Source organism: Pongo pygmaeus, chromosome 17, assembly GCF_028885625.2.
Source record: "Pongo pygmaeus isolate AG05252 chromosome 17, NHGRI_mPonPyg2-v2.0_pri, whole genome shotgun sequence".
NCBI classification, from domain to species: Eukaryota; Metazoa; Chordata; class Mammalia; order Primates; family Hominidae; genus Pongo; species Pongo pygmaeus.
In genome coordinates, this window is record NC_072390.2 from 61,617,729 (window position 1) to 61,642,651 (window position 24,923).

The 24,923-nt window shown below is 52.5% G+C and overlaps 4 protein-coding genes across 8 annotated transcripts in view; 1 reads left to right on the forward strand and 3 right to left on the reverse strand.

The window, feature by feature from the left end:
* The window catches only part of KATNAL2 (katanin catalytic subunit A1 like 2), a 330,528-nt gene that overhangs the window by 26,319 nt on the left and 279,286 nt on the right, over positions 1–24,923 (forward strand). The gene's annotated exons all lie outside the window — the stretch shown is intronic.
* LOC129018879 (elongin-A3-like) lies at positions 9,648–12,248 on the reverse strand. Its single transcript, XM_054460916.2, has one exon. It carries the CDS (start codon positions 11,544–11,546, stop codon positions 9,831–9,833), a length of 1,716 nt encoding a protein of 571 aa, XP_054316891.1. The 5' UTR covers positions 11,547–12,248; the 3' UTR covers positions 9,648–9,830.
* Positions 15,717–18,161, reverse strand: LOC129018903 (elongin-A3-like). The gene has a single exon (XM_063653627.1). It carries the CDS (start codon positions 17,430–17,432, stop codon positions 15,717–15,719), a length of 1,716 nt encoding a protein of 571 aa, XP_063509697.1. The 5' UTR covers positions 17,433–18,161.
* On the reverse strand, positions 19,802–24,019 carry LOC129018884 (elongin-A3-like). The gene has a single exon (XM_054460920.2). It carries the CDS (start codon positions 23,293–23,295, stop codon positions 21,583–21,585), a length of 1,713 nt encoding a protein of 570 aa, XP_054316895.1. The 5' UTR covers positions 23,296–24,019; the 3' UTR covers positions 19,802–21,582.

A 24,923-nucleotide genomic window follows, 5' to 3' on the forward strand; every position in this document is an offset into this window, starting at 1 on the left:
GGGTTTCACCTCTCTCTTCAGTATATATGCTTCCACTGAATTATCCCTTTCTTCAGGTAGTCCAGGTAGTCCTGGTAGTCCTGGTAGTCCCGTCTTCTGCCTGGGTAGGGGAGGAATTGTAACCTGATTGGAGAAGGGGAGGGAATCTGCAATACTCTGTTCAGCATGCTCTTTATACCTCACTTCTGCCCTTGGAGGTGCCTGATGACTCCAGAGGAACCTGGTGTCCCCATTCCTGTAACTTTCTAGGGTTCTGTTATGGATATATGTTTTCTTCTTCTCCTTCTCCTTCTTCTTCGTCTTGTTTTTTTTTTCCTGAGATGGAGTCTTGCTCTGTCACCAGGCGGGAGTACAGTGGCGTGATCTCAGCTCACTGCAACCTCTGCCTCCCATGTTCAAGCGATTCTCCTTTCTCAGTCTCCTGAGTAGCTGGGACTACAGGTGTGCGCCACCATGCCAGGCTAATTTTTCTATTTTTAGTACAGACAGGGTTTCACCATGTTGGCCAGGATGGTCTTGATTTCTTGACCTCGTGATCTGCCCACCTTGGCCTCCCAGAGTGCTGGGATTACAGGTGTGAGCCCCCGCGCCTGGCGTCTTCTTTTGTTTTTTTTTTTTTTTTGAGACAAAAGAAGTCTGACTTGATTGTCACCCAGGCTGGAGTACAGTGGCGCAATTTCAGCTCACTGCAACCTCTGCCTCCTGGGTTCAAGCAATTCTCCCACCTCAGCCTCCAGAGTAGCTGGGACTACAGGCATATGCCACCACACCTGGCTAATTTTTGTATTTTATTTTTATTTTTGGTAGACACAGGGTTTCACCATATTGGCCAGGCTGGTCTTGAGCTCCTGACCTCAAGTGATCCACCTGCCTCAGCCTCCCAAAGTGCTGGGATTATAGGCATGAGCCACTGTGCCTGGCCTCTGCTTCTTGTTGGCTTCTTTCCCTGTAGGTGTTGGTTTTCTCTATTTTTGGTTTTCTTTGCTTTTGGCTTTCATTGCTTTAAGTCAGCTGGTGTTTATCCATTTGCTTCCCATGTGTCAATTTCCTCCCTCCCTCCCTCCCTTCCTTCCTCCCTTCCTTTTGTCTTTCTTTCTTTCCTCTCTCTTTTTCTTTCTCTCTCTTTCTTTTTTTTTTTTTTGAAACAGAGTTTCACTCTTGTTGCCCAGGCTGGGGTGCAATGGCACAATCTCAGCTGACCCCAACTTCTGCCTCCCAGGTTCAAGTGATTCTCCTGCCTCAGCCTCCCAAGTAGCTGGGATTACAGGCATGTGCCACCACGCCCGGCTAATTTTGTATTTTTTTTTTTTTTTTTAGTAGAGATGAGGTTTCTTCCTGTTGGTCAGGCTGGTCTTGAACTCCTGACCTCAGGTGATCCGTCCGCCTTGGCCTCCCAAAGTGCTGGAATTATAGGCGTGAGCTACCGCACCTGACTCTTTCTTTTTTTCTTCCTTTCTTCCTTTCTTTCTTCCTTCCTTCCTTCCTTATTTCTTTCATTCTTTCTTTCTGTGTTTGTTTGGAAACAGGGTCTCACCCTTTTGCCCAGGCTGGAATGCATTGGTGCCATCAAAGCTCACTGCAGCCTTGGGCTCAATCCATCCTCCTGCTTCAGCCTCTGGAGTAGCTGGGACCACAGGCATGCACCACTATTCCCAGCTAATTTTTAAATTTTTTGTAGAGATGGGGGGTCTCCTTATGTTGCTCAGGCCAGTCTTGAACTCCTGTCCTCACACAATCCTCCCACTTCAGCCTTCCACAGTGCTGGGATTACAGGTGTGAGCCACCTAGCCTGGTTTGGGTCATAGATTTTTTATTCCCTTATCATCATTTTAATAAGGCTTTGGGAGGGAGCAGAGATAAGTGATCTCAAGAACACTTTTTATTTAGATATTTATTGAGTGCCTACTGGGTACAAAGAATCCTACTAGTTGCTATTGCAGAGGGTGGTTTCAGAGAAGTGAATATTTAAAAAATTGACTAACGTATGATTCATATCTAAAATATTTTTAAAATTGATTTCAAGCTAGGCATTTGTCACACATGTTTATATATTCCAATATAGTTTTCAATATGGTTATTTCTTTGGATATTGTAGGGTCTGGTGGCTGAGCATGAGAGTGGGTATTAGATGCTTTTGAATTTATATCTTGGTTTTCACCTGATTAACAGTAAGGCAAATGTGCATTTATTCATTAACTCATACGATAAACGCAATTTAGTGCCTGCTTTCTGTAAAACATGGTACTGGTGTTTTGAGATTTGCCTAAATGGGATTAGTGACACTAACACTACTAATTATTTTTAGAAAGGCCATCTTCTCTTGGTTTTCATGATACTACTGTCTTTTTGTTTCCTACATTTCTTTCTGGTCTCCTTGATGAGCTGCTCTCTCTCTGCCCCTTAAATTCTTGTTCTTTAGGATCTAAATTTGTCTTTTCTGACCAGCCCCTTTACCAATTTAATAAAGTGTCCCTTCTTGATTCAGGGAGTAGATATCACCACACCATTCTTATCCCAGGAAATTATATTTGAATGTTTACTTGTTGCTTTCTTCCCCACATCCCAGTAGACTGTAGGCTTCTTAAGAGCAAGAACTCTGGCAAGTTTCTTTTCTGACTAGCAAATTGATCATGCTTTTGCAGAGCTTCTCAGTCTTTAGTATGCACATTAAACACCTGGGAGGTTTTGAAAATTCATATACTGAGGCTGGGCATGGCGGCTCATGCCTGTAATCCCAGCACTTTGGGAGGCCGAGGCAGGCAGATCACCTGAGGTCAGGAGTTCCAGACCATCCTGACCAATATGATGAAACCCCATCTCTACTAAAAATACAAAAATTAGCCAGGCGTGGTGGCATGCACCTGTAATCCCAGCTATTTGGGAGGCTGAGACAAGAGAATTGGTTGAACCTGTGAGGTGGAGTTGCGGTGAGCCAAGATTGTGCCATTCAGCCTGGGACACAAGAGCAAAACTCAGTCTCAAAACAAAAAAAAAAAAAAAAAAGAAAATTCATATTCTGATCCAGAAGTTTTGGAGTGGGACTGCTTTGCCAGTTAATTTTATGTGTCAACTTGACTGCACGATGGGGTGCCCATGCATTTGGTCAACATTATCCTTGACTGTCTGTGAAGGTGTTTCTGGGGGAGACTAACATTTGAATCAGTAGATTGAGAAAAGCAGATTGCCCTCTTCTTTTTTTTTTTTTTTTTTTTTTTTTTTTTTTTGAGATGGAGTCTCGCTGTTGCCCAGGCTGGAGTGCAGTGGCGCGATCTCGACTCACTGCAGGCTTCGCCTCCCGGGTCCACGCCATTCTCCTGCCTCAGCCTCCCGAGTAGCTGGGACTACAGGCGCCCGCCACCTCGCCTGGCTAATTTTTTGTATTTTTAGTAGAGACGGTGTTTCACCGTGTTAGCCAGGACGGTCTCGATCTCCTGACCTCGTGATCCGCCTGCCTCGGCCTCCCAAGTTCTGGGATTACAGGCCTGAGCCACTGCGCCTGGCCCTTTTTTTTTTTTTTTTTTTTTTTTGAGACAGAGTTTCACTCTTGTTGCCCAGGCTGGAGTGCAATGGCACGATCTCGGCTCACTGAAACCTCTGCCTCCCAGGTTCAAGCGATTCTCTTGCCTCAGCCTCCCAAGTATCTGAGATTACAGGCTTGCGCCATCACGCCTGTATAATTTTGTATTTTTAGTAGAGACAGGGTTTCTCCATGTTGGTCAGGCTGGTCTCAAACTCCCCAACCTCAGGTGATCCGCCCGCCTCGGCCTCCCAAAGTGCTGAGAATACAGGCGTGAGCCACTGCGCCCGGCCTAATTATTGTATTTTTAGTAGAGACGGGGTTTCACCATATTGACCAGGATGGTCTCCATCTCCTGACCTCGTGATCCACCTGCCTCAGCCTCCTAAAGTGCTGGGATTACAGGTGTGAGCCACCGCACCCGGCCAGATTGCCCTCTTTAATGTGGACTGGCCTCATCCAATCAGTCAAAGGTCTGAGTAGAATAAAAGACTGACCCTCCCACATGTAAGAGGGAATTCCTTCTTTCTGACTGTCTTTAAACTGGGACAGTGGTTTTTTTTTTTTTTTTTCTGCATTTGGACTCAAACTGAAATATTGGCTTTTCCTGAGTCTTGAGTCTGGCCGCTTTTAGATTAGAACCACACCATCTACTCTCCTGGTTCGGGGGCCTTCAGACTTGGACTGAAACTATATCATTGGCTCTTCTGGGTCTCCAGCTTGTTGACTTCAGATCTTGGGACTTGTCAGCTTCTATAATCACATGAGCGTTATAATAATAAATCCTTATAATTATAAATTACCCATAATAAATCTAGTAAATAATAAATAATCTAGTAAAAGTAATAATCTAGTACAAAATAATCTAGTAAATAATCTAGTAAAAAATATATATACACACATATATTTATACATACACATGTGCATGAGTGTGTGTGTGTGTGTGCATGTTTGTATAATTTGTTCTGCCTCTCTGGAGAGCTGTGACTAATACAGATTTGTATCACAAGCTTTTATGTTTTACTTCTGATGCTGCTGGTGATCTTTTGGTAGCAAATATATGAAATAGAGATTTTTCTCCTACTCCATTTTAAATTTAGTGTTTAATACAAATAAGACTATACGTAATCTGTATACCTCTGCCACTTTCTTTTTCTTAACCTGAATGTAAGAATCCTCTATAATGCTCTAAGGCCAAAGAATTATGTCATTGTTTTTAATTTGACCGCACAATTAAAAACAAACAAAAAAATAATTGGAGTCAATGCACGATAATGGTTTTTGGAAAACTGGAATTGATCCACACATTCATGTGTATGCACAAAATAATCCTAAAACATAGTCTTGTTTGTTTATTCTCATGTGTCATTATACGTACTTTTCAAAAGTTGCTACTCTGCCTTGGTGAACCTTTTATATTACAAAATATCGACTGTGTTAGCTAATTAATAAGGTCATTGACTAGTTTTTAAAATGAGTGTTGTTAAAATGCCTTAGTTTTTATTAATTGCATGGGCTCCTAAAAAAAGAGTAATTGAAGATTTAATTACATCAGTGCTTTTCTTCAAATAACTGAAGCTTATTAAACTTCAAATGTTCAAACATTTAAGCATCCTATTGAAATACCAATAGCTATAAAAAATGTGCAGTTCTAAATACTAATTAAACAAACTCTAAATAACCATAAAGCTAAGCTGAATTTTAAGTAACTCTTATGTTTTAAGTGCTCTGTTCCGCTCATATACAAGGAAGATTAACCCCTTCAATTCTGACCACTGCTACAGCCTTGTGGGCATCTCTTAAAATGCTGTGGCTGCTATTAAACCACTTTCTTCTTATACTTGGACCAAAAAAGAGAGACTAACTAGACAACCTGGAACACGTTGCTAATGCCATATTAGTACTCTTGGAATTTTTTTTTTTAAACTAACTGAGAATATACAGACATAAATTTGTGTATTTCATGTTTTGTGTCAAAACATACTTGCTTTCTTTTGTAAAAATAATATTTGTTAGGTTTTACTTTTAATTTAATTTTTTTTGGAGACAGAGTCTCTCTTTGTCGCCCAGGCTGGAGTGCAGTGGCAAAACCTTGGCTCACTGCAACCTCTGCCTCCCAGGTTCAAGCTTTTCTCCTGTCTCAGCCTCCTGAGTAGTTGAGATTACAGGCATCCGCCACCATGCCTGGCTAATTTTTGTATTTTTTAGTAGAGATGGGGTTTCACCATGTTGGCCAGGCTGGCCTCAAACTCCTGACCTCAAGTGATCTGCCCGCCTTGGCCTCCCAAAGTGCTGAGATTATGGGTGTGAGCCACCATGCCTGGCCAGGTTTTAATTTTAAATACCCAAAGTATAAATTTCACCACCCAAATACATCCTATAAACATTTTAAAAAATTGATATGACCTTCTACTTTCAACTGAGATGGCATAATTGGCACCAGAGCAGGTCTCCTGTAAGAAACTAGAAAACTGGACTAAATATATGAGTAAACTCTTTTCGAGCATTGGATTATGTGATTTTTGGACAATGTAATTATGAGAGAAGGCCTTCTATTTGGAAGCAATAACTAGATCCTGGTTCGGGAAGGAGAACCCAAAAAAAGCGGCTGGGCACTGTGGCTCACGCCTGTAATCCCAGCACTTTGGGAGGCCCAGGCAGGTGGATCACCTGAAGGTCAGGCGTTTGAGACTAATCTCGCCAACATGGTAAAACCCCATCTCTACTAAAAATATAAAAAATTAGCTGGGTGTGGTGGTGGGCACCTGTAATGCCAGCTACTCGGGAGGCAAATTGCTTGAACTGGAGGGGGTGGGGGTGCGGAGGTTATACTGAACCGAGATTGCTCCATTGCACTCCAGCCTGGGCAACCCAAGAGTGAAACTTCAAAAGAAAAAAAAGAGTGCACAGCAGTTTTGCTAAGATGAAGCGATAGAGTTTGGAGTTTGGGAAGACTGAGTTGCTTAGAACTGGGAGGGAAGAGTTTCAGAGAGGAGGAGCTATGCAAAAAAAAGAGCTCCACAATTATTGATATTTGGCTGAATACTGAGCTGCACATACATAGAGGAAAAACATATGAAGCTGCTCTCATAACATTTAGAGACATTTGCATTGTGACCAACTTAAGTGGAGAAATCCTGTGGGACAGAAGAGCATTTAGTAGAGCTCCAAGAAAGGCTATGCATAAGAGTAAGCAAAGCCAGGCACAGCCTAGAATAAAGGCTACTTTAGATAGCCCTTACCTAACAAAGCTTAATAACAAGGTCTGATATGAAGAAACTGCTTTGCAAGTAACAACTGTAGAGGGACGAGATGCTGACAAAACCCCTCAGACACCGGGTTAAAGAAGGAAGTGGCTTTATTCAGCCGGGAGCGTCAGCAGACTTGCGTCTTACGAACTGAGCTCCTTAAAAAAGAAATTATTGGCCCTTTTAAGGGCTTACAACACTAAGGGGACCACATGAAAGGGTCATGATAGATCAAGCAAACATGGCAGACATAACTAGGGGCTACATGCATTCGCTAACACAACAGAAAGTTTTGCAATGCTTCTTCATACAATGTCTGGAATTTACAGATAACATAAGCAGTTTAGGTCGGGGTAGATTTTTAAATTTTTTTCTTTAAATACGAGGACAAGGTGGTGGCTCCAGGTCATCTGGCTATTTACCTTACTTTTGTTTCCTTTTAACTTTTTGCTTTCTCCCTTTCCTCATGTCTTATAAACTAGGCAAGGTGGCGGGGGCGGTGGGGGTGGGGGTGGGGACGGGCAGCAGGAGAAGCAGTGGTCTCCCACCTGATTTTCCCATGTAGAGAATCTCACTTATTAGGGGGAGTTCTCACTTTCATCATCACTTTTTAAGTCTCTCTACATGACAGAGTGACAGTGATTCATGTAACACACTTGTGTTGAAGTTTTCTGATGAACGAAGGTAGCAAAAAAACCTTTTATCATTTGTAGGAGCAAGGGTAATACACAGGGGAGCAGCAAGCAAGTTCTTATTACTAGTAATAAACTTAAAATGAGGGTTTTAAATTCTCCCATAGCTGGAAGCCATTTCTGAAATAAAGACAGGATTAAACCTCTGCCAAACCTGTACAGGCACATATGCCAACTTTGTCACATCCCTGACCATATTTTTGACCACTGTTTTTGAAAATCTATTTGCAGACAGCAATTGGTTAAGTTGAACTTTTTACAGACCTGTTATTCAGGTGAGAGCAAATAGTCCAAGGCCAGTCTATTTTGATACATGGCATTTTTTACTTGGGCTTTCTGCTAGGTAAAAACAGTCAAAACACTGCCAGTTTTGTCAGTGATTATTTTTAGGAGGGCCTGCAACCATGTGATATGATTGAGCATGTAAATGGGGGTTAGGCTAATAAGAATAGAAGTTTTTAAGAGCTAGACACTTCAACTTCTGGGAGTCTGTTTGGGGAAAGAGCTACAGTTATCTTCAGGCATTAACTATTTTGCTTCCTAAGTCTATTGGTCTCCTATGTTAGTCCTTCCAAAAACATACATGAGGAAATGCATAGGCTGCGGACAATATTTTCAGCCAACTGGGCAAATAGGATTTTGGCTTAGCCCCTTAAGAAGCTGGGACCACAGGGGCCGTGCCACCACGCCGGGCTAATTTTGGTGTCTTTTGTGGAGACGGGGTTTCTCCATTTGGCTAAGCCTGGTCGCCACCTCCTGGGCTCAAGCGATCTGCTTTCCTTGGCCTCCCACAGGAGGATGGCTCACGATTACAGGATCATGCACGGTATTTTATCTAAAAGAAAACAATAACAACAACAAAACATTTTGCGTAATCAGAGTTACCAGTGTCAAATAATGGATTCAGAGTTTGAGTCTAAGAAGTCCTTATGTACTCGATGATTTCAAAAGAAAGAAAAAAAGACGGAAGGGAATCTCACATCTTGTATGTGATTTATGCTTGCAACTCAGGTGCCTGCCTCCAGAAGCTTCCCAGCCCCCATTCTGCTGACAGCCCAGGGTACAGGACTTTGATCTCTTCTGCTGCCCTTGCTCGGTTTTGCCTTGCGGCTTATGTCTTTGTATTTCTCTCTCTACCCCTCACTGTCGGTAACGCCTAAGAACGAGGTTTACTTAATGGGGGGGGGGGGGTGTGCGCGCGTGCGTGTTTGTGTGTGTGCGCGCGCGTGTGTGTGTGCGTTTGTGTGTGTGTCTTTGTTTGTGTGTATGTGTGTGTGTCGTATCTGGCACACGGACCTGTGACTACCAGCCCGCGTGAAGCCAACAAATGCCCTGAGTTAGAAGGCAAACGTTCACCAAAGCTTGCAGGAGCTGGTAGGAGGTGAAGTCAAGGTAGTTAACCCGGTCATCTCATGGGAATTAGAAACTCTGGTTGGCAGGTTTAGACTTCCTGATCGAGAACCTAAATAAGCTGATTAAGGTGTCGCCATTCTTTCACAGGGGTTCTGGGTGAAAAGATTGGGAATGACTCTAGTAAAAGTGTTTTGACTTAAGGAACGTACCAGTTGTTAGCATTTATGTATGAAAGCCAAGAGTTCCTTTCTTCAAACAAACAGCAGTTTTCTTTGAGGTGTGCTCTGGTTGTGTCATCCAGGCTGGAGTGCAGTGGAATGAGGAAGGGTCACCGCAACCTCCGCTTGGCCAGCTCAGGCGATCCTGCCACCTCAGCCCTTTAAGGAGCTGGGACCACAGGGGCCGTGCCACCACGCCGGGCTAATTTTGGTATCTTTTGTGGAGACGGGGCTTCTCCGTTTGGCCCAGCCTGGTCCCCACCTCCTGGGCTCAAGCGATCTGCTTTCCTCGGCCTCCCGGAGGAGGATGGCTCACGATTAGAGGATCATGCCCGGCCTTTTATCTAAAAGAAAACAACAACAGTAACAAGACATTTTGCGTAGTCGGAGTTATCAGTGTCAACTGATGGATTGAGAGTTTGTGTCTAAGAAGTCCCTGTGTGCTCCATGATTTCAGAAGAGAGAACAAACGGCAAAAGGGACTCTCACATCTCGTACCTGATTTATGATGGCAACTAGGGCGTTGTTTAAAAAACGGTCGGTGAACCACCAAAGCAGAGTTGATCCGAACGCGTTCATAGTATCTTCTGAATTCTGAGGTGTCCTCCAAGCAGGGAGGCAGTGGCCGGGTGTGGGAGGCAAAAATCACAGGGCCAGCGCTTGACACCTGCAGAATTCAGAGGCTCAACTTTGCACCCAGCCAAGGGTCCTGGTGTCCATTGGAAGTTTCGTTCCCCAACCCGCGTTGACTTTGCATTGGTCCTCCTCCCCCCAGATTTTATGTGTAAGGCAAGTCCTGAGTTTATCGTCGGGAGAATCTTCTCTTGTAGTCTCGAACTGCCTTGGCCATCAGCGGGGCCACTTTCTTGGCAGCCTGTTTCCGGGTCTTGGCCGCGGGCGCCGCGTGCTCATTGCTGCTGCTCAGGCAGGGGTTGGCCCGCTTCTCAGGGGGCCCGTGAAGGACGTTGCTGCTGCTGCTGCTGCTGCTGCTGCTGCTGCCGCCGCCGCCGCCGCCGCCGCCGCCGTCCCCGAGGCCGGAGGCAGCCTGGCTGCTTCCTGCGGGCTGGGGGGCTGGCTTGATCTCCCCGTTTCCGGGGTCAGCGGCTCCTGCAGACTTCTCTTCCCTCCTGGAAGCATCATAAGGCGTCTTGGCCACAGAGTTGAAACAGATCATCTTTGTCTGTCGGCCGCTGGGTTTGTTTTCAAGTGCAGATCGGATTTTCGTGGTCACTACTCGCAGCCGCTGCTCTCGGGCGTCGCGAAGCCGCAGGTACAGCTCCCGCCAAGACTCGTGCTCCCGCGGCTTTTCTCCCTTGAAGTCCTGGAGACAATGAATCCTCCATAATTCATCTGTCTCTCGAGCGAGTGCGTGGTTGTCTTTCTCTGTGCGATACAGCTGATCAGGCGTCCACCCTTCCGGAACGGGTTCAAGAACCGAGTAGGCGACCCCTCCCACGTCGCCGAGGGCGTCCGGATTGTTTCTAAGCACCGGGAGGCACTGCTGGCGCAGCGTCAGCACCTGGAGCTGGCAGGCAGGCCTGGAGCCCGAGTACACCTGCAGCCTAGCATTCACTCTGCGTCCAGGGAAAGCGGCTTCCTCCTGGAACGTTGGCGCGGAGAGTGCTTCTGGCTCTGCCTGGGAGGTCATGGCCTCAAAAGCGGACAGCAGATCGTAGTTGGCCTGCATCCAGGCCGCTGAGGGGTCCCAGAGCTCTGCGAAGAGAAGGCTGGGCACCGTTTTCGGCCCGGCGGAATCAGCGCCGGCCGCCTGCAGCCTCTCTGACTGGCTTTCCTGGACAGGAGGCGATTTGTGAGCCGAAGCCCAGCGGGACGATTTGCGCCCCTTGCTGTGGCTCGCCACCGCTTCCCCCTGAGGTTGGCCCTGGCAGCCCGGACCCGGCAGAGGCCCGCCCTGAGCGGCGTGAGCGTGGCCTCTTCCGGGTTGCTTCCCGGGCACAGCGGGCTCAGGGCCCTCGGGCGTCGGGAGGGGAGCGGTGCGCGTTGGAGGGTCCCGACGGGGGCCGGAATCAGCTGGGGCCGTTCTGGGGCGCTTTCTCTCGGCTCTGGGCTCGCGACTGGGAGACCTCGGGTGAGGTCTCTGTTGTCCCGGAGGTGTTCTGCGTGCTGTCCGTCCGTGCTGAGGGCTGTGAGATGGGCTCCTGGGGGCCGTCGCGTTTTCTGGGAAGCCCCAGGCCTTTTCCTGGTCCTGGAGAGCCTCCCCGAGGCGCTGTCGGGAAGCGCTGTCCTCAGCGTCCTGTGGGTCAGGCCCGGTGTTTCGGTCCACAAGCACCAGCTTCTTCCACCGGGCCGCTAAGTCTCTGGCAAAGTCGCCCACGTGCTGGTGCTTCCGCAGGCGCTTCACCGTCTTTCTGATTCCAGTCTCCGCCAGGATGTCTGCCGTCATGGGCAGGGCGGAGAGTTTCTGCAAATATTTCTCCAGCTTTTTTGGGTTCGTCTTCGTGGCCAGACGCACCTGCAGCTTCTGCACTGCGCGCAGCGTAGTGGAGCCTGCCGCCATCTCAGCAGAGCTGTGCAGGCGTCGCTGTCCTCGCGTTCGCGGCTCTGTCCTCGGGGCGGCGGGACACGAAGTCTGGGGTGGCCGGTCCTCGCTGCCCGGTCGCCAGGCAGCGACCTCGGGATGTGGAGTCACAGCCTGGCGCGAGCTCGGTCCTCGGAGCAGTGGGCCACTGGTTCCGGGGCGCTGGTCCTCGCGGACCGCAGGCCTCGGGGCGTGGAGTCCCCACAACCTGGAGCGAGCTGGGTCCTCGGAGCAGCGGGCCACTTGGTCTGGAACGCCGGTCCTTGCAGACAGCTGAGCAGGCCCGCTTCTGTCCCTCGGGATGTGGAGCCGCAGCCTGGAGTGACCTCTGCGCTGCGCCGTCCGAGGCGGAATGCAGCTGGGCTGCCAGAGCCCGGCCTTATATAGCCAGCCCCGGGCCCACCCAGGACTCAAGCCCTGACCCCCTTGGGCCTTGGGCAGCCCCGCCCCAATACGAATTCATTCCGTCAGCCCAACGCAGCCAATCGGGACGGTCCACGCCAGGTGGACTGCTGTGCCCGGCAGGTTCATTAGGTTAATTGCAGCCTGGACACACCCCACTGAGTTCTACCGTTGGCCCTCCTTGTTCCCAGCCCCCGCATCTGTGGATTCCCAAAGACACAGACAGAATCCCCTTGGGAGTAAAAGCGAAAATAACAACACCGCAAGACAAAATCGTAGGAAGGAGAACCAACAGAGGAGGACAACTCTTTACCTGGGATTGCCGTCGTGTGAGGGGACTTGGAAACATTCGTAGAAAAGTGGGATTAAGGGAGAAAAATGAAAAAGGTGTATTTTACTTCTCGACCCCGTCTCCATCAACTTCGAGACCCTTCTGGAAGCAGTGTCTCCTCCCCGCCGTCCAGCCCATCCCTAAAGCCCCCCAGGGTCCTGGGAATGTAACTGTTTCCATGCAATCTTTCTTCCGTTGTTAACTGAAGAAAACTGGGTGCCCTTTACAGGTTTTCTAAGACAAGGAAACGAAAAGAAGTCAGCAGGCGCCAAATCAGGACGGTAAGGTGGACGCCTCGTGATTTCCCATGGCAAGTCTTGCCCAGCTGCCCTCGTTGGAAGAAAGGCATGAGCAGGAACGTTGTCGTGGTGGAGAAGAACTCTCTGGTGGGGACCTTCTCCGCTCCAGCTTTGGCTAACTCTCTGAAAAGGCTCTGCCAGTGAGCAGATGTGATCAGGGTTTGGCCCTCCAGAAAGCCAACGAGGAGAATCCCTCTGGCATCCCCCCCCAAACGGTGGCCATGACCTCCGCTCTTGACTGCTCCTCTGTGGCTTCGGCTGGAGCACTGCCACCTCTTGCTAGCCACGGCTTCGTGCTTGGTCTTCAGGATCCTGCCGGGTAGAGCCAGGTTTCGTCTCCTGCTGCCAATCTTGGAAGAAATGCTTCAGGATCTTGCTCCCACCGGTTGTTTAAAATCTCCTCGGAAAGGCTTGCTCTGGCCTGCAGCTGATATCGGCGCCACGGTTTGGGCAGCCGAGTTCCACTCTCACCTTTCAGTCCGAATGGGGAAAACACAACCATTTGAAGTATGAGGATTCGGGTGTTAAGCCTTTTCTGAGAATTACCCTCCGTGTTGTGTAGAGAAATAGGTAAATTTGCTGTGTTTCCAGACTTCCGGCTACCTCACGAAGAGGATCCTAGTGCAATACTGGCCATGCTTCCGGAGCTCCCAGAATGAGGATTGTTTTGTAAATAGGTGGGAAGAGAATTGAGCTGTCCTGGGTCAGTGTAGCAATGTTACAGCAGGATCCTTAGGTTGATGCTGAATTCTATTCTGGGGCAGGTTTATGTGTTGTGTGGGGGTTGTTTCCTTTCTGTCTTTTGGAGCGGGTGTGTCGCAGTGGGAGCAGGGATCTGCTGAGGTCTGTCTCGTTCTCCAGTAATGAATGAGTTTAATGGGTGCAGCCGCTGTTTTCAGTAGCACGCCAGTGGGGGCATCGATGAGCTATGAGGAGCTAGAGCTTGCTCGGATTGCTTCCTTGTGTTTGTGTTTTGAGTTGTGTTTGCTTGTTTCGTGCTTGTTCTCCATTTCGGCAGGGGAAACGATTTTCCAGGAAGGAAGGTTGTTGCCAGTGGAAAACAATTTGGTTCCGAGGGACTGGGGTTTCTGGCTGGGAGTGGGGAGGGGCTGCAGGGTGATCGGTGGCCACTCCACCTCCTCCAGAGAGAGCGTGTGGCTTCTCTGCCTTGGGGAGGATATTCTGCTCTCTTGTGAGTTTTGCAGGCCACCTGAGATTCTCTCTTGAATTGCTGTCAAGAAATAGGGACGGGCGTTGTCTCTGGCCCTTGCTGGGGAAGGTTTTCTGAGGTTTTGTTTTTCAATTTTGAGACGGAGTTTGGCTTCTGCTGTCCAGCCTGGAGCGCAGTGGTGGGATCTGGGCTCACCGCAAACCCCGCCTCCCGGGTTCAAGCGATTCTCCTGTCTCAGCCCCCTGAGTAGCTGGGATTACAGGCGCTCGCCAGCAAGCCCAACCGAGTTTCGTCTTTTTAGAAGAGACGGGATTTCCTCAGGTTGGTCAGGCTGGTCTGCAACTCCTGACCTCAGGTGGTCCGCCGGCCTCGACCTCCCAAAGCCACGGGAATACAGGCGCGAGTCACCGTGCCCGGACATGTCTGAGTTTTACGCGGTCGCTGACTGGATTATGTCCCCTTCCCCGGAACGGATGCTTTTCTGTCTTCCTTAAGGGTAGCATCTCTGTGGCACCCCGTTTCTGGCTCCTTCCGTGTTCTTCAGGCTTGAAGGCCTCCTTTGACGTGCACCGGCATCCACTCAGGTGCCTGCTTCCAGGAGCTTCCCAGCCCCCATGCTGCTGACAGCCCAGGGTACAGGACTTTGATCTCTTCTGCTGCCCTTGCTCGGTTTTGCCTTGCGGCTTATGTCTTTGTATTTCTCTCTCTACCCCTCACTGTCGGTAACGCCTAAGAACGAGGTTTACTTAATGGGGGGGGGGGGGTGTGTGCGCGTGCGTGTTTGTGTGTGCGCGCGCGCGTGTGTGTGTGCGTTTGTGTGTGTGTCTTTGTTTGTGTGTATGTGTGTGTGTCGTATCTGGCACACGGACCTGTGACTACCAGCCCGCGTGAAGCCAACAAATGCCCTGAGTTAGAAGGCAAACGTTCACCAAAGCTTGCAGGAGCTGGTAGGAGGTGAAGTCAAGGTAGTTAACCCGGTCATCTCATGGGAATTAGAAACTCTGGTTGGCAGGTTTAGACTTCCTGATCGAGAACCTAAATAAGCTGATTAAGGTGTCGCCATTCTTTCACAGGGGTTCTGGGTGAAAAGATTGGGAATGACTCTAGTAAAAGTGTTTTGACTTAAGGAACGTACCAGTTGTTAGCATTTATGTATGAAAGCCAAGAGTTCCTTTCTTCAAACAAACAGCAGTTTTCTTTGAGGTGTGCTCTGGTTGTGTCATCCAGGCTGGAGTGCAGTGGAATGAGGAAGGGTCACCGCAACCTCCGCTTGGCCAGCTCAGGCGATCCTGCCACCTCAGCCCTTTAAGGAGCTGGGACCACAGGGGCCGTGCCACCACGCCGGGCTAATTTTGGTATCTTTTGTGGAGACGGGGCTTCTCCGTTTGGCCCAGCCTGGTCCCCACCTCCTGGGCTCAAGCGATCTGCTTTCCTCGGCCTCCCGGAGGAGGATGGCTCACGATTAGAGGATCATGCCCGGCCTTTTATCTAAAAGAAAACAACAACAGTAACAAGACATTTTGCGTAGTCGGAGTTATCAGTGTCAACTGATGGATTGAGAGTTTGTGTCTAAGAAGTCCCTGTGTGCTCCATGATTTCAGAAGAGAGAACAAACGGCAAAAGGGACTCTCACATCTCGTACCTGATTTATGATGGCAACTAGGGCGTTGTTTAAAAAACGGTCGGTGAACCACCAAAGCAGAGTTGATCCGAACGCGTTCATAGTATCTTCTGAATTCTGAGGTGTCCTCCAAGCAGGGAGGCAGTGGCCGGGTGTGGGAGGCAAAAATCACAGGGCCAGCGCTTGACACCTGCAGAATTCAGAGGCTCAACTTTGCACCCAGCCAAGGGTCCTGGTGTCCATTGGAAGTTTCGTTCCCCAACCCGCGTTGACTTTGCATTGGTCCTCCTCCCCCCAGATTTTATGTGTAAGGCAAGTCCTGAGTTTATCGTCGGGAGAATCTTCTCTTGTAGTCTCGAACTGCCTTGGCCATCAGCGGGGCCACTTTCTTGGCAGCCTGTTTCCGGGTCTTGGCCGCGGGCGCCGCGTGCTCATTGCTGCTGCTCAGGCAGGGGTTGGCCCGCTTCTCAGGGGGCCCGTGAAGGACGTTGCTGCTGCTGCTGCTGCTGCTGCTGCTGCTGCCGCCGCCGCCGCCGCCGCCGCCGCCGTCCCCGAGGCCGGAGGCAGCCTGGCTGCTTCCTGCGGGCTGGGGGGCTGGCTTGATCTCCCCGTTTCCGGGGTCAGCGGCTCCTGCAGACTTCTCTTCCCTCCTGGAAGCATCATAAGGCGTCTTGGCCACAGAGTTGAAACAGATCATCTTTGTCTGTCGGCCGCTGGGTTTGTTTTCAAGTGCAGATCGGATTTTCGTGGTCACTACTCGCAGCCGCTGCTCTCGGGCGTCGCGAAGCCGCAGGTACAGCTCCCGCCAAGACTCGTGCTCCCGCGGCTTTTCTCCCTTGAAGTCCTGGAGACAATGAATCCTCCATAATTCATCTGTCTCTCGAGCGAGTGCGTGGTTGTCTTTCTCTGTGCGATACAGCTGATCAGGCGTCCACCCTTCCGGAACGGGTTCAAGAACCGAGTAGGCGACCCCTCCCACGTCGCCGAGGGCGTCCGGATTGTTTCTAAGCACCGGGAGGCACTGCTGGCGCAGCGTCAGCACCTGGAGCTGGCAGGCAGGCCTGGAGCCCGAGTACACCTGCAGCCTAGCATTCACTCTGCGTCCAGGGAAAGCGGCTTCCTCCTGGAACGTTGGCGCGGAGAGTGCTTCTGGCTCTGCCTGGGAGGTCATGGCCTCAAAAGCGGACAGCAGATCGTAGTTGGCCTGCATCCAGGCCGCTGAGGGGTCCCAGAGCTCTGCGAAGAGAAGGCTGGGCACCGTTTTCGGCCCGGCGGAATCAGCGCCGGCCGCCTGCAGCCTCTCTGACTGGCTTTCCTGGACAGGAGGCGATTTGTGAGCCGAAGCCCAGCGGGACGATTTGCGCCCCTTGCTGTGGCTCGCCACCGCTTCCCCCTGAGGTTGGCCCTGGCAGCCCGGACCCGGCAGAGGCCCGCCCTGAGCGGCGTGAGCGTGGCCTCTTCCGGGTTGCTTCCCGGGCACAGCGGGCTCAGGGCCCTCGGGCGTCGGGAGGGGAGCGGTGCGCGTTGGAGGGTCCCGACGGGGGCCGGAATCAGCTGGGGCCGTTCTGGGGCGCTTTCTCTCGGCTCTGGGCTCGCGACTGGGAGACCTCGGGTGAGGTCTCTGTTGTCCCGGAGGTGTTCTGCGTGCTGTCCGTCCGTGCTGAGGGCTGTGAGATGGGCTCCTGGGGGCCGTCGCGTTTTCTGGGAAGCCCCAGGCCTTTTCCTGGTCCTGGAGAGCCTCCCCGAGGCGCTGTCGGGAAGCGCTGTCCTCAGCGTCCTGTGGGTCAGGCCCGGTGTTTCGGTCCACAAGCACCAGCTTCTTCCACCGGGCCGCTAAGTCTCTGGCAAAGTCGCCCACGTGCTGGTGCTTCCGCAGGCGCTTCACCGTCTTTCTGATTCCAGTCTCCGCCAGGATGTCTGCCGTCATGGGCAGGGCGGAGAGTTTCTGCAAATATTTCTCCAGCTTTTTTGGGTTCGTCTTCGTGGCCAGACGCACCTGCAGCTTCTGCACTGCGCGCAGCGTAGTGGAGCCTGCCGCCATCTCAGCAGAGCTGTGCAGGCGTCGCTGTCCTCGCGTTCGCGGCTCTGTCCTCGGGGCGGCGGGACACGAAGTCTGGGGTGGCCGGTCCTCGCTGCCCGGTCGCCAGGCAGCGACCTCGGGATGTGGAGTCACAGCCTGGCGCGAGCTCGGTCCTCGGAGCAGTGGGCCACTGGTTCCGGGGCGCTGGTCCTCGCGGACCGCAGGCCTCGGGGCGTGGAGTCCCCACAACCTGGAGCGAGCTGGGTCCTCGGAGCAGCGGGCCACTTGGTCTGGAACGCCGGTCCTTGCAGACAGCTGAGCAGGCCCGCTTCTGTCCCTCGGGATGTGGAGCCGCAGCCTGGAGTGACCTCTGCGCTGCGCCGTCCGAGGCGGAATGCAGCTGGGCTGCCAGAGCCCGGCCTTATATAGCCAGCCCCGGGCCCACCCAGGACTCAAGCCCTGACCCCCTTGGGCCTTGGGCAGCCCCGCCCCAATACGAATTCATTCCGTCAGCCCAACGCAGCCAATCGGGACGGTCCACGCCAGGTGGACTGCTGTGCCCGGCAGGTTCATTAGGTTAATTGCAGCCTGGACACACCCCACTGAGTTCTACCGTTGGCCCTCCTTGTTCCCAGCCCCCGCATCTGTGGATTCCCAAAGACACAGACAGAATCCCCTTGGGAGTAAAAGCGAAAATAACAACACCGCAAGACAAAATCGTAGGAAGGAGAACCAACAGAGGAGGACAACTCTTTACCTGGGATTGCCGTCGTGTGAGGGGACTTGGAAACATTCGTAGAAAAGTGGGATTAAGGGAGAAAAATGAAAAAGGTGTATTTTACTTCTCGACCCCGTCTCCATCAACTTCGAGACCCTTCTGGAAGCAGTGTCTCCTCCCCGCCGTCCAGCCCATCCCTAAAGCCCCCCAGGGTCCTGGGAATGTAACTGTTTCCATGCAATCTTTCTTCCGTTGTTAACTGAAGAAAACTGGGTGCCCTTTACAGGTTTTCTAAGACAAGGAAACGAAAAGAAGTCAGCAGGCGCCAAATCAGGACGGTAAGGTGGACGCCTCGTGATTTCCCATGGCAAGTCTTGCCCAGCTGCCCTCGTTGGAAGAAAGGCATGAGCAGGAACGTTGTCGTGGTGGAGAAGAACTCTCTGGTGGGGACCTTCTCCGCTCCAGCTTTGGCTAACTCTCTGAAAAGGCTCTGCCAGTGAGCAGATGTGATCAGGGTTTGGCCCTCCAGAAAGCCAACGAGGAGAATCCCTCTGGCATCCCCCCCCAAACGGTGGCCATGACCTCCGCTCTTGACTGCTCCTCTGTGGCTTCGGCTGGAGCACTGCCACCTCTTGCTAGCCACGGCTTCGTGCTTGGTCTTCAGGATCCTGCCGGGTAGAGCCAGGTTTCGTCTCCTGCTGCCAATCTTGGAAGAAATGCTTCAGGATCTTGCTCCCACCGGTTGTTTAAAATCTCCTCGGAAAGGCTTGCTCTGGCCTGCAGCTGATATCGGCGCCACGGTTTGGGCAGCCGAGTTCCACTCTCACCTTTCAGTCCGAATGGGGAAAACACAACCATTTGAAGTATGAGGATTCGGGTGTTAAGCCTTTTCTGAGAATTACCCTCCGTGTTGTGTAGAGAAATAGGTAAATTTGCTGTGTTTCCAGACTTCCGGCTACCTCACGAAGAGGATCCTAGTGCAATACTGGCCATGCTTCCGGAGCTCCCAGAATGAGGATTGTTTTGTAAATAGGTGGGAAGAGAATTGAGCTGTCCTGGGTCAGTGTAGCAATGTTACAGCAGGATCCTTAGGTTGATGCTGAATTCTATTCTGGGGCAGGTTTATGTGTTGTGTGGGGGTTGTTTCCTTTCTGTCTTTTGGAGCGGGTGTGTCGCAGTGGGAGCAGGGATCTGCTGAGGTCTGTCTCGTTCTCCAGTAATGAATGAGTTTAATGGGTGCAGCCGCTGTTTTCAGTAGCACGCCAGTGGGGGCATCGATGAGCTATGAGGAGCTAGAGCTTGCTCGGATTGCTTCCTTGTGTTTGTGTTTTGAGTTGTGTTTGCTTGTTTCGTGCTTGTTCTCCATTTCGGCAGGGGAAACGATTTTCCAGGAAGGAAGGTTGTTGCCAGTGGAAAACAATTTGGTTCCGAGGGACTGGGGTTTCTGGCTGGGAGTGGGGAGGGGCTGCAGGGTGATCGGTGGCCACTCCACCTCCTCCAGAGAGAGCGTGTGGCTTCTCTGCCTTGGGGAGGATATTCTGCTCTCTTGTGAGTTTTGCAGGCCACCTGAGATTCTCTCTTGAATTGCTGTCAAGAAATAGGGACGGGCGTTGTCTCTGGCCCTTGCTGGGGAAGGTTTTCTGAGGTTTTGTTTTTCAATTTTGAGACGGAGTTTGGCTTCTGTTGTCCAGCCTGGAGCGCAGTGGTGGGATCTGGGCTCACCGCAAACCCCGCCTCCCGGGTTCAAGCGATTCTCCTGTCTCAGCCCCCTGAGTAGCTGGGATTACAGGCGCTCGCCAGCAAGCCCAACCGAGTTTCGTCTTTTTAGAAGAGACGGGATATCCTCAGGTTGGTCAGGCTGGTCTGCAACTCCTGACCTCAGGTGGTCCGCCGGCCTCGACCTCCCAAAGCCACGGGAATACAGGCGCGAGTCACCGTGCCCGGACATGTCTGAGTTTTACGCGGTCGCTGACTGGATTATGTCCCCTTCCCCGGAACGGATGCTTTTCTGTCTTCCTTAAGGGTAGCATCTCTGTGGCACCCCGTTTCTGGCTCCTTCCGTGTTCTTCAGGCTTGAAGGCCTCCTTTGACGTGCACCGGCATCCACTCAGGTGCCTGCTTCCAGGAGCTTCCCAGCCCCCATGCTGCTGACAGCCCAGGGTACAGGACTTTGATCTCTTCTGCTGCCCTTGCTCGGTTTTGCCTTGCGGCTTATGTCTTTGTATTTCTCTCTCTACCCCTCACTGTCGGTAACGCCTAAGAACGAGGTTTACTTAATGGGGGGGGGGGTGTGCGCGCGTGCGTGTTTGTGTGTGTGCGTTTGTGTGTGTGTCTTTGTTTGTGTGTATGTGTGTGTGTCGTATCTGGCACACGGACCTGTGACTACCAGCCCGCGTGAAGCCAACAAATGCCCTGAGTTAGAAGGCAAACGTTCACCAAAGCTTGCAGGAGCTGGTAGGAGGTGAAGTCAAGGTAGTTAACCCGGTCATCTCATGGGAATTAGAAACTCTGGTTGGCAGGTTTAGACTTCCTGATCGAGAACCTAAATAAGCTGATTAAGGTGTCGCCATTCTTTCACAGGGGTTCTGGGTGAAAAGATTGGGAATGACTCTAGTAAAAGTGTTTTGACTTAAGGAACGTACCAGTTGTTAGCATTTATGTATGAAAGCCAAGAGTTCCTTTCTTCAAACAAACAGCAGTTTTCTTTGAGGTGTGCTCTGGTTGTGTCATCCAGGCTGGAGTGCAGTGGAATGAGGAAGGGTCACCGCAACCTCCGCTTGGCCAGCTCAGGCGATCCTGCCACCTCAGCCCTTTAAGGAGCTGGGACCACAGGGGCCGTGCCACCACGCCGGGCTAATTTTGGTATCTTTTGTGGAGACGGGGCTTCTCCGTTTGGCCCAGCCTGGTCCCCACCTCCTGGGCTCAAGCGATCTGCTTTCCTCGGCCTCCCGGAGGAGGATGGCTCACGATTAGAGGATCATGCCCGGCCTTTTATCTAAAAGAAAACAACAACAGTAACAAGACATTTTGCGTAGTCGGAGTTATCAGTGTCAACTGATGGATTGAGAGTTTGTGTCTAAGAAGTCCCTGTGTGCTCCATGATTTCAGAAGAGAGAACAAACGGCAAAAGGGACTCTCACATCTCGTACCTGATTTATGATGGCAACTAGGGCGTTGTTTAAAAAACGGTCGGTGAACCACCAAAGCAGAGTTGATCCGAACGCGTTCATAATATCTTCTGAATTCTGAGGTGTCCTCCAAGCAGGGAGGCAGTGGCCGGGTGTGGGAGGCAAAAATCACAGGGCCAGCGCTTGACACCTGCAGAATTCAGAGGCTCAACTTTGCACCCAGCCAAGGGTCCTGGTGTCCATTGGAAGTTTCGTTCCCCAACCCGCGTTGACTTTGCATTGGTCCTCCTCCCCCCAGATTTTATGTGTAAGGCAAGTCCTGAGTTTATCGTCGGGAGAATCTTCTCTTGTAGTCTCGAACTGCCTTGGCCATCAGCGGGGCCACTTTCTTGGCAGCCTGTTTCCGGGTCTTGGCCGCGGGCGCCGCGTGCTCATTGCTGCTGCTCAGGCAGGGGTTGGCCCGCTTCTCAGGGGGCCCGTGAAGGACGTTGCTGCTGCTGCTGCTGCTGCTGCTGCTGCCGCCGCCGCCGCCGCCGCCGCCGCCGTCCCCGAGGCCGGAGGCAGCCTGGCTGCTTCCTGCGGGCTGGGGGGCTGGCTTGATCTCCCCGTTTCCGGGGTCAGCGGCTCCTGCAGACTTCTCTTCCCTCCTGGAAGCATCATAAGGCGTCTTGGCCACAGAGTTGAAACAGATCATCTTTGTCTGTCGGCCGCTGGGTTTGTTTTCAAGTGCAGATCGGATTTTCGTGGTCACTACTCGCAGCCGCTGCTCTCGGGCGTCGCGAAGCCGCAGGTACAGCTCCCGCCAAGACTCGTGCTCCCGCGGCTTTTCTCCCTTGAAGTCCTGGAGACAATGAATCCTCCATAATTCATCTGTCTCTCGAGCGAGTGCGTGGTTGTCTTTCTCTGTGCGATACAGCTGATCAGGCGTCCACCCTTCCGGAACGGGTTCAAGAACCGAGTAGGCGACCCCTCCCACGTCGCCGAGGGCGTCCGGATTGTTTCTAAGCACCGGGAGGCACTGCTGGCGCAGCGTCAGCACCTGGAGCTGGCAGGCAGGCCTGGAGCCCGAGTACACCTGCAGCCTAGCATTCACTCTGCGTCCAGGGAAAGCGGCTTCCTCCTGGAACGTTGGCGCGGAGAGTGCTTCTGGCTCTGCCTGGGAAGTCATGGCCTCAAAAGCGGACAGCAGATCGTAGTTGGCCTGCATCCAGGCCGCTGAGGGGTCCCAGAGCTCTGCGAAGAGAAGGCTGGGCACCGTTTTCGGCCCGGCGGAATCAGCGCCGGCCGCCTGCAGCCTCTCTGACTGGCTTTCCTGGACAGGAGGCGATTTGTGAGCCGAAGCCCAGCGGGACGATTTGCGCCCCTTGCTGTGGCTCGCCACCGCTTCCCCCTGAGGTTGGCCCTGGCAGCCCGGACCCGGCAGAGGCCCGCCCTGAGCGGCGTGAGCGTGGCCTCTTCCGGGTTGCTTCCCGGGCACAGCGGGCTCAGGGCCCTCGGGCGTCGGGAGGGGAGCGGTGCGCGTTGGAGGGTCCCGACGGGGGCCGGAATCAGCTGGGGCCGTTCTGGGGCGCTTTCTCTCGGCTCTGGGCTCGCGACTGGGAGACCTCGGGTGAGGTCTCTGTTGTCCCGGAGGTGTTCTGCGTGCTGTCCGTCCGTGCTGAGGGCTGTGAGATGGGCTCCTGGGGGCCGTCGCGTTTTCTGGGAAGCCCCAGGCCTTTTCCTGGTCCTGGAGAGCCTCCCCGAGGCGCTGTCGGGAAGCGCTGTCCTCAGCGTCCTGTGGGTCAGGCCCGGTGTTTCGGTCCACAAGCACCAGCTTCTTCCACCGGGCCGCTAAGTCTCTGGCAAAGTCGCCCACGTGCTGGTGCTTCCGCAGGCGCTTCACCGTCTTTCTGATTCCAGTCTCCGCCAGGATGTCTGCCGTCATGGGCAGGGCGGAGAGTTTCTGCAAATATTTCTCCAGCTTTTTTGGGTTCGTCTTCGTGGCCAGACGCACCTGCAGCTTCTGCACTGCGCGCAGCGTAGTGGAGCCTGCCGCCATCTCAGCAGAGCTGTGCAGGCGTCGCTGTCCTCGCGTTCGCGGCTCTGTCCTCGGGGCGGCGGGACACGAAGTCTGGGGTGGCCGGTCCTCGCTGCCCGGTCGCCAGGCAGCGACCTCGGGATGTGGAGTCACAGCCTGGCGCGAGCTCGGTCCTCGGAGCAGTGGGCCACTGGTTCCGGGGCGCTGGTCCTCGCGGACCGCAGGCCTCGGGGCGTGGAGTCCCCACAACCTGGAGCGAGCTGGGTCCTCGGAGCAGCGGGCCACTTGGTCTGGAACGCCGGTCCTTGCAGACAGCTGAGCAGGCCCGCTTCTGTCCCTCGGGATGTGGAGCCGCAGCCTGGAGTGACCTCTGCGCTGCGCCGTCCGAGGCGGAATGCAGCTGGGCTGCCAGAGCCCGGCCTTATATAGCCAGCCCCGGGCCCACCCAGGACTCAAGCCCTGACCCCCTTGGGCCTTGGGCAGCCCCGCCCCAATACGAATTCATTCCGTCAGCCCAACGCAGCCAATCGGGACGGTCCACGCCAGGTGGACTGCTGTGCCCGGCAGGTTCATTAGGTTAATTGCAGCCTGGACACACCCCACTGAGTTCTACCGTTGGCCCTCCTTGTTCCCAGCCCCCGCATCTGTGGATTCCCAAAGACACAGACAGAATCCCCTTGGGAGTAAAAGCGAAAATAACAACACCGCAAGACAAAATCGTAGGAAGGAGAACCAACAGAGGAGGACAACTCTTTACCTGGGATTGCCGTCGTGTGAGGGGACTTGGAAACATTCGTAGAAAAGTGGGATTAAGGGAGAAAAATGAAAAAGGTGTATTTTACTTCTCGACCCCGTCTCCATCAACTTCGAGACCCTTCTGGAAGCAGTGTCTCCTCCCCGCCGTCCAGCCCATCCCTAAAGCCCCCCAGGGTCCTGGGAATGTAACTGTTTCCATGCAATCTTTCTTCCGTTGTTAACTGAAGAAAACTGGGTGCCCTTTACAGGTTTTCTAAGACAAGGAAACGAAAAGAAGTCAGCAGGCGCCAAATCAGGACGGTAAGGTGGACGCCTCGTGATTTCCCATGGCAAGTCTTGCCCAGCTGCCCTCGTTGGAAGAAAGGCATGAGCAGGAACGTTGTCGTGGTGGAGAAGAACTCTCTGGTGGGGACCTTCTCCGCTCCAGCTTTGGCTAACTCTCTGAAAAGGCTCTGCCAGTGAGCAGATGTGATCAGGGTTTGGCCCTCCAGAAAGCCAACGAGGAGAATCCCTCTGGCATCCCCCCCCAAACGGTGGCCATGACCTCCGCTCTTGACTGCTCCTCTGTGGCTTCGGCTGGAGCACTGCCACCTCTTGCTAGCCACGGCTTCGTGCTTGGTCTTCAGGATCCTGCCGGGTAGAGCCAGGTTTCGTCTCCTGCTGCCAATCTTGGAAGAAATGCTTCAGGATCTTGCTCCCACCGGTTGTTTAAAATCTCCTCGGAAAGGCTTGCTCTGGCCTGCAGCTGATATCGGCGCCACGGTTTGGGCAGCCGAGTTCCACTCTCACCTTTCAGTCCGAATGGGGAAAACACAACCATTTGAAGTATGAGGATTCGGGTGTTAAGCCTTTTCTGAGAATTACCCTCCGTGTTGTGTAGAGAAATAGGTAAA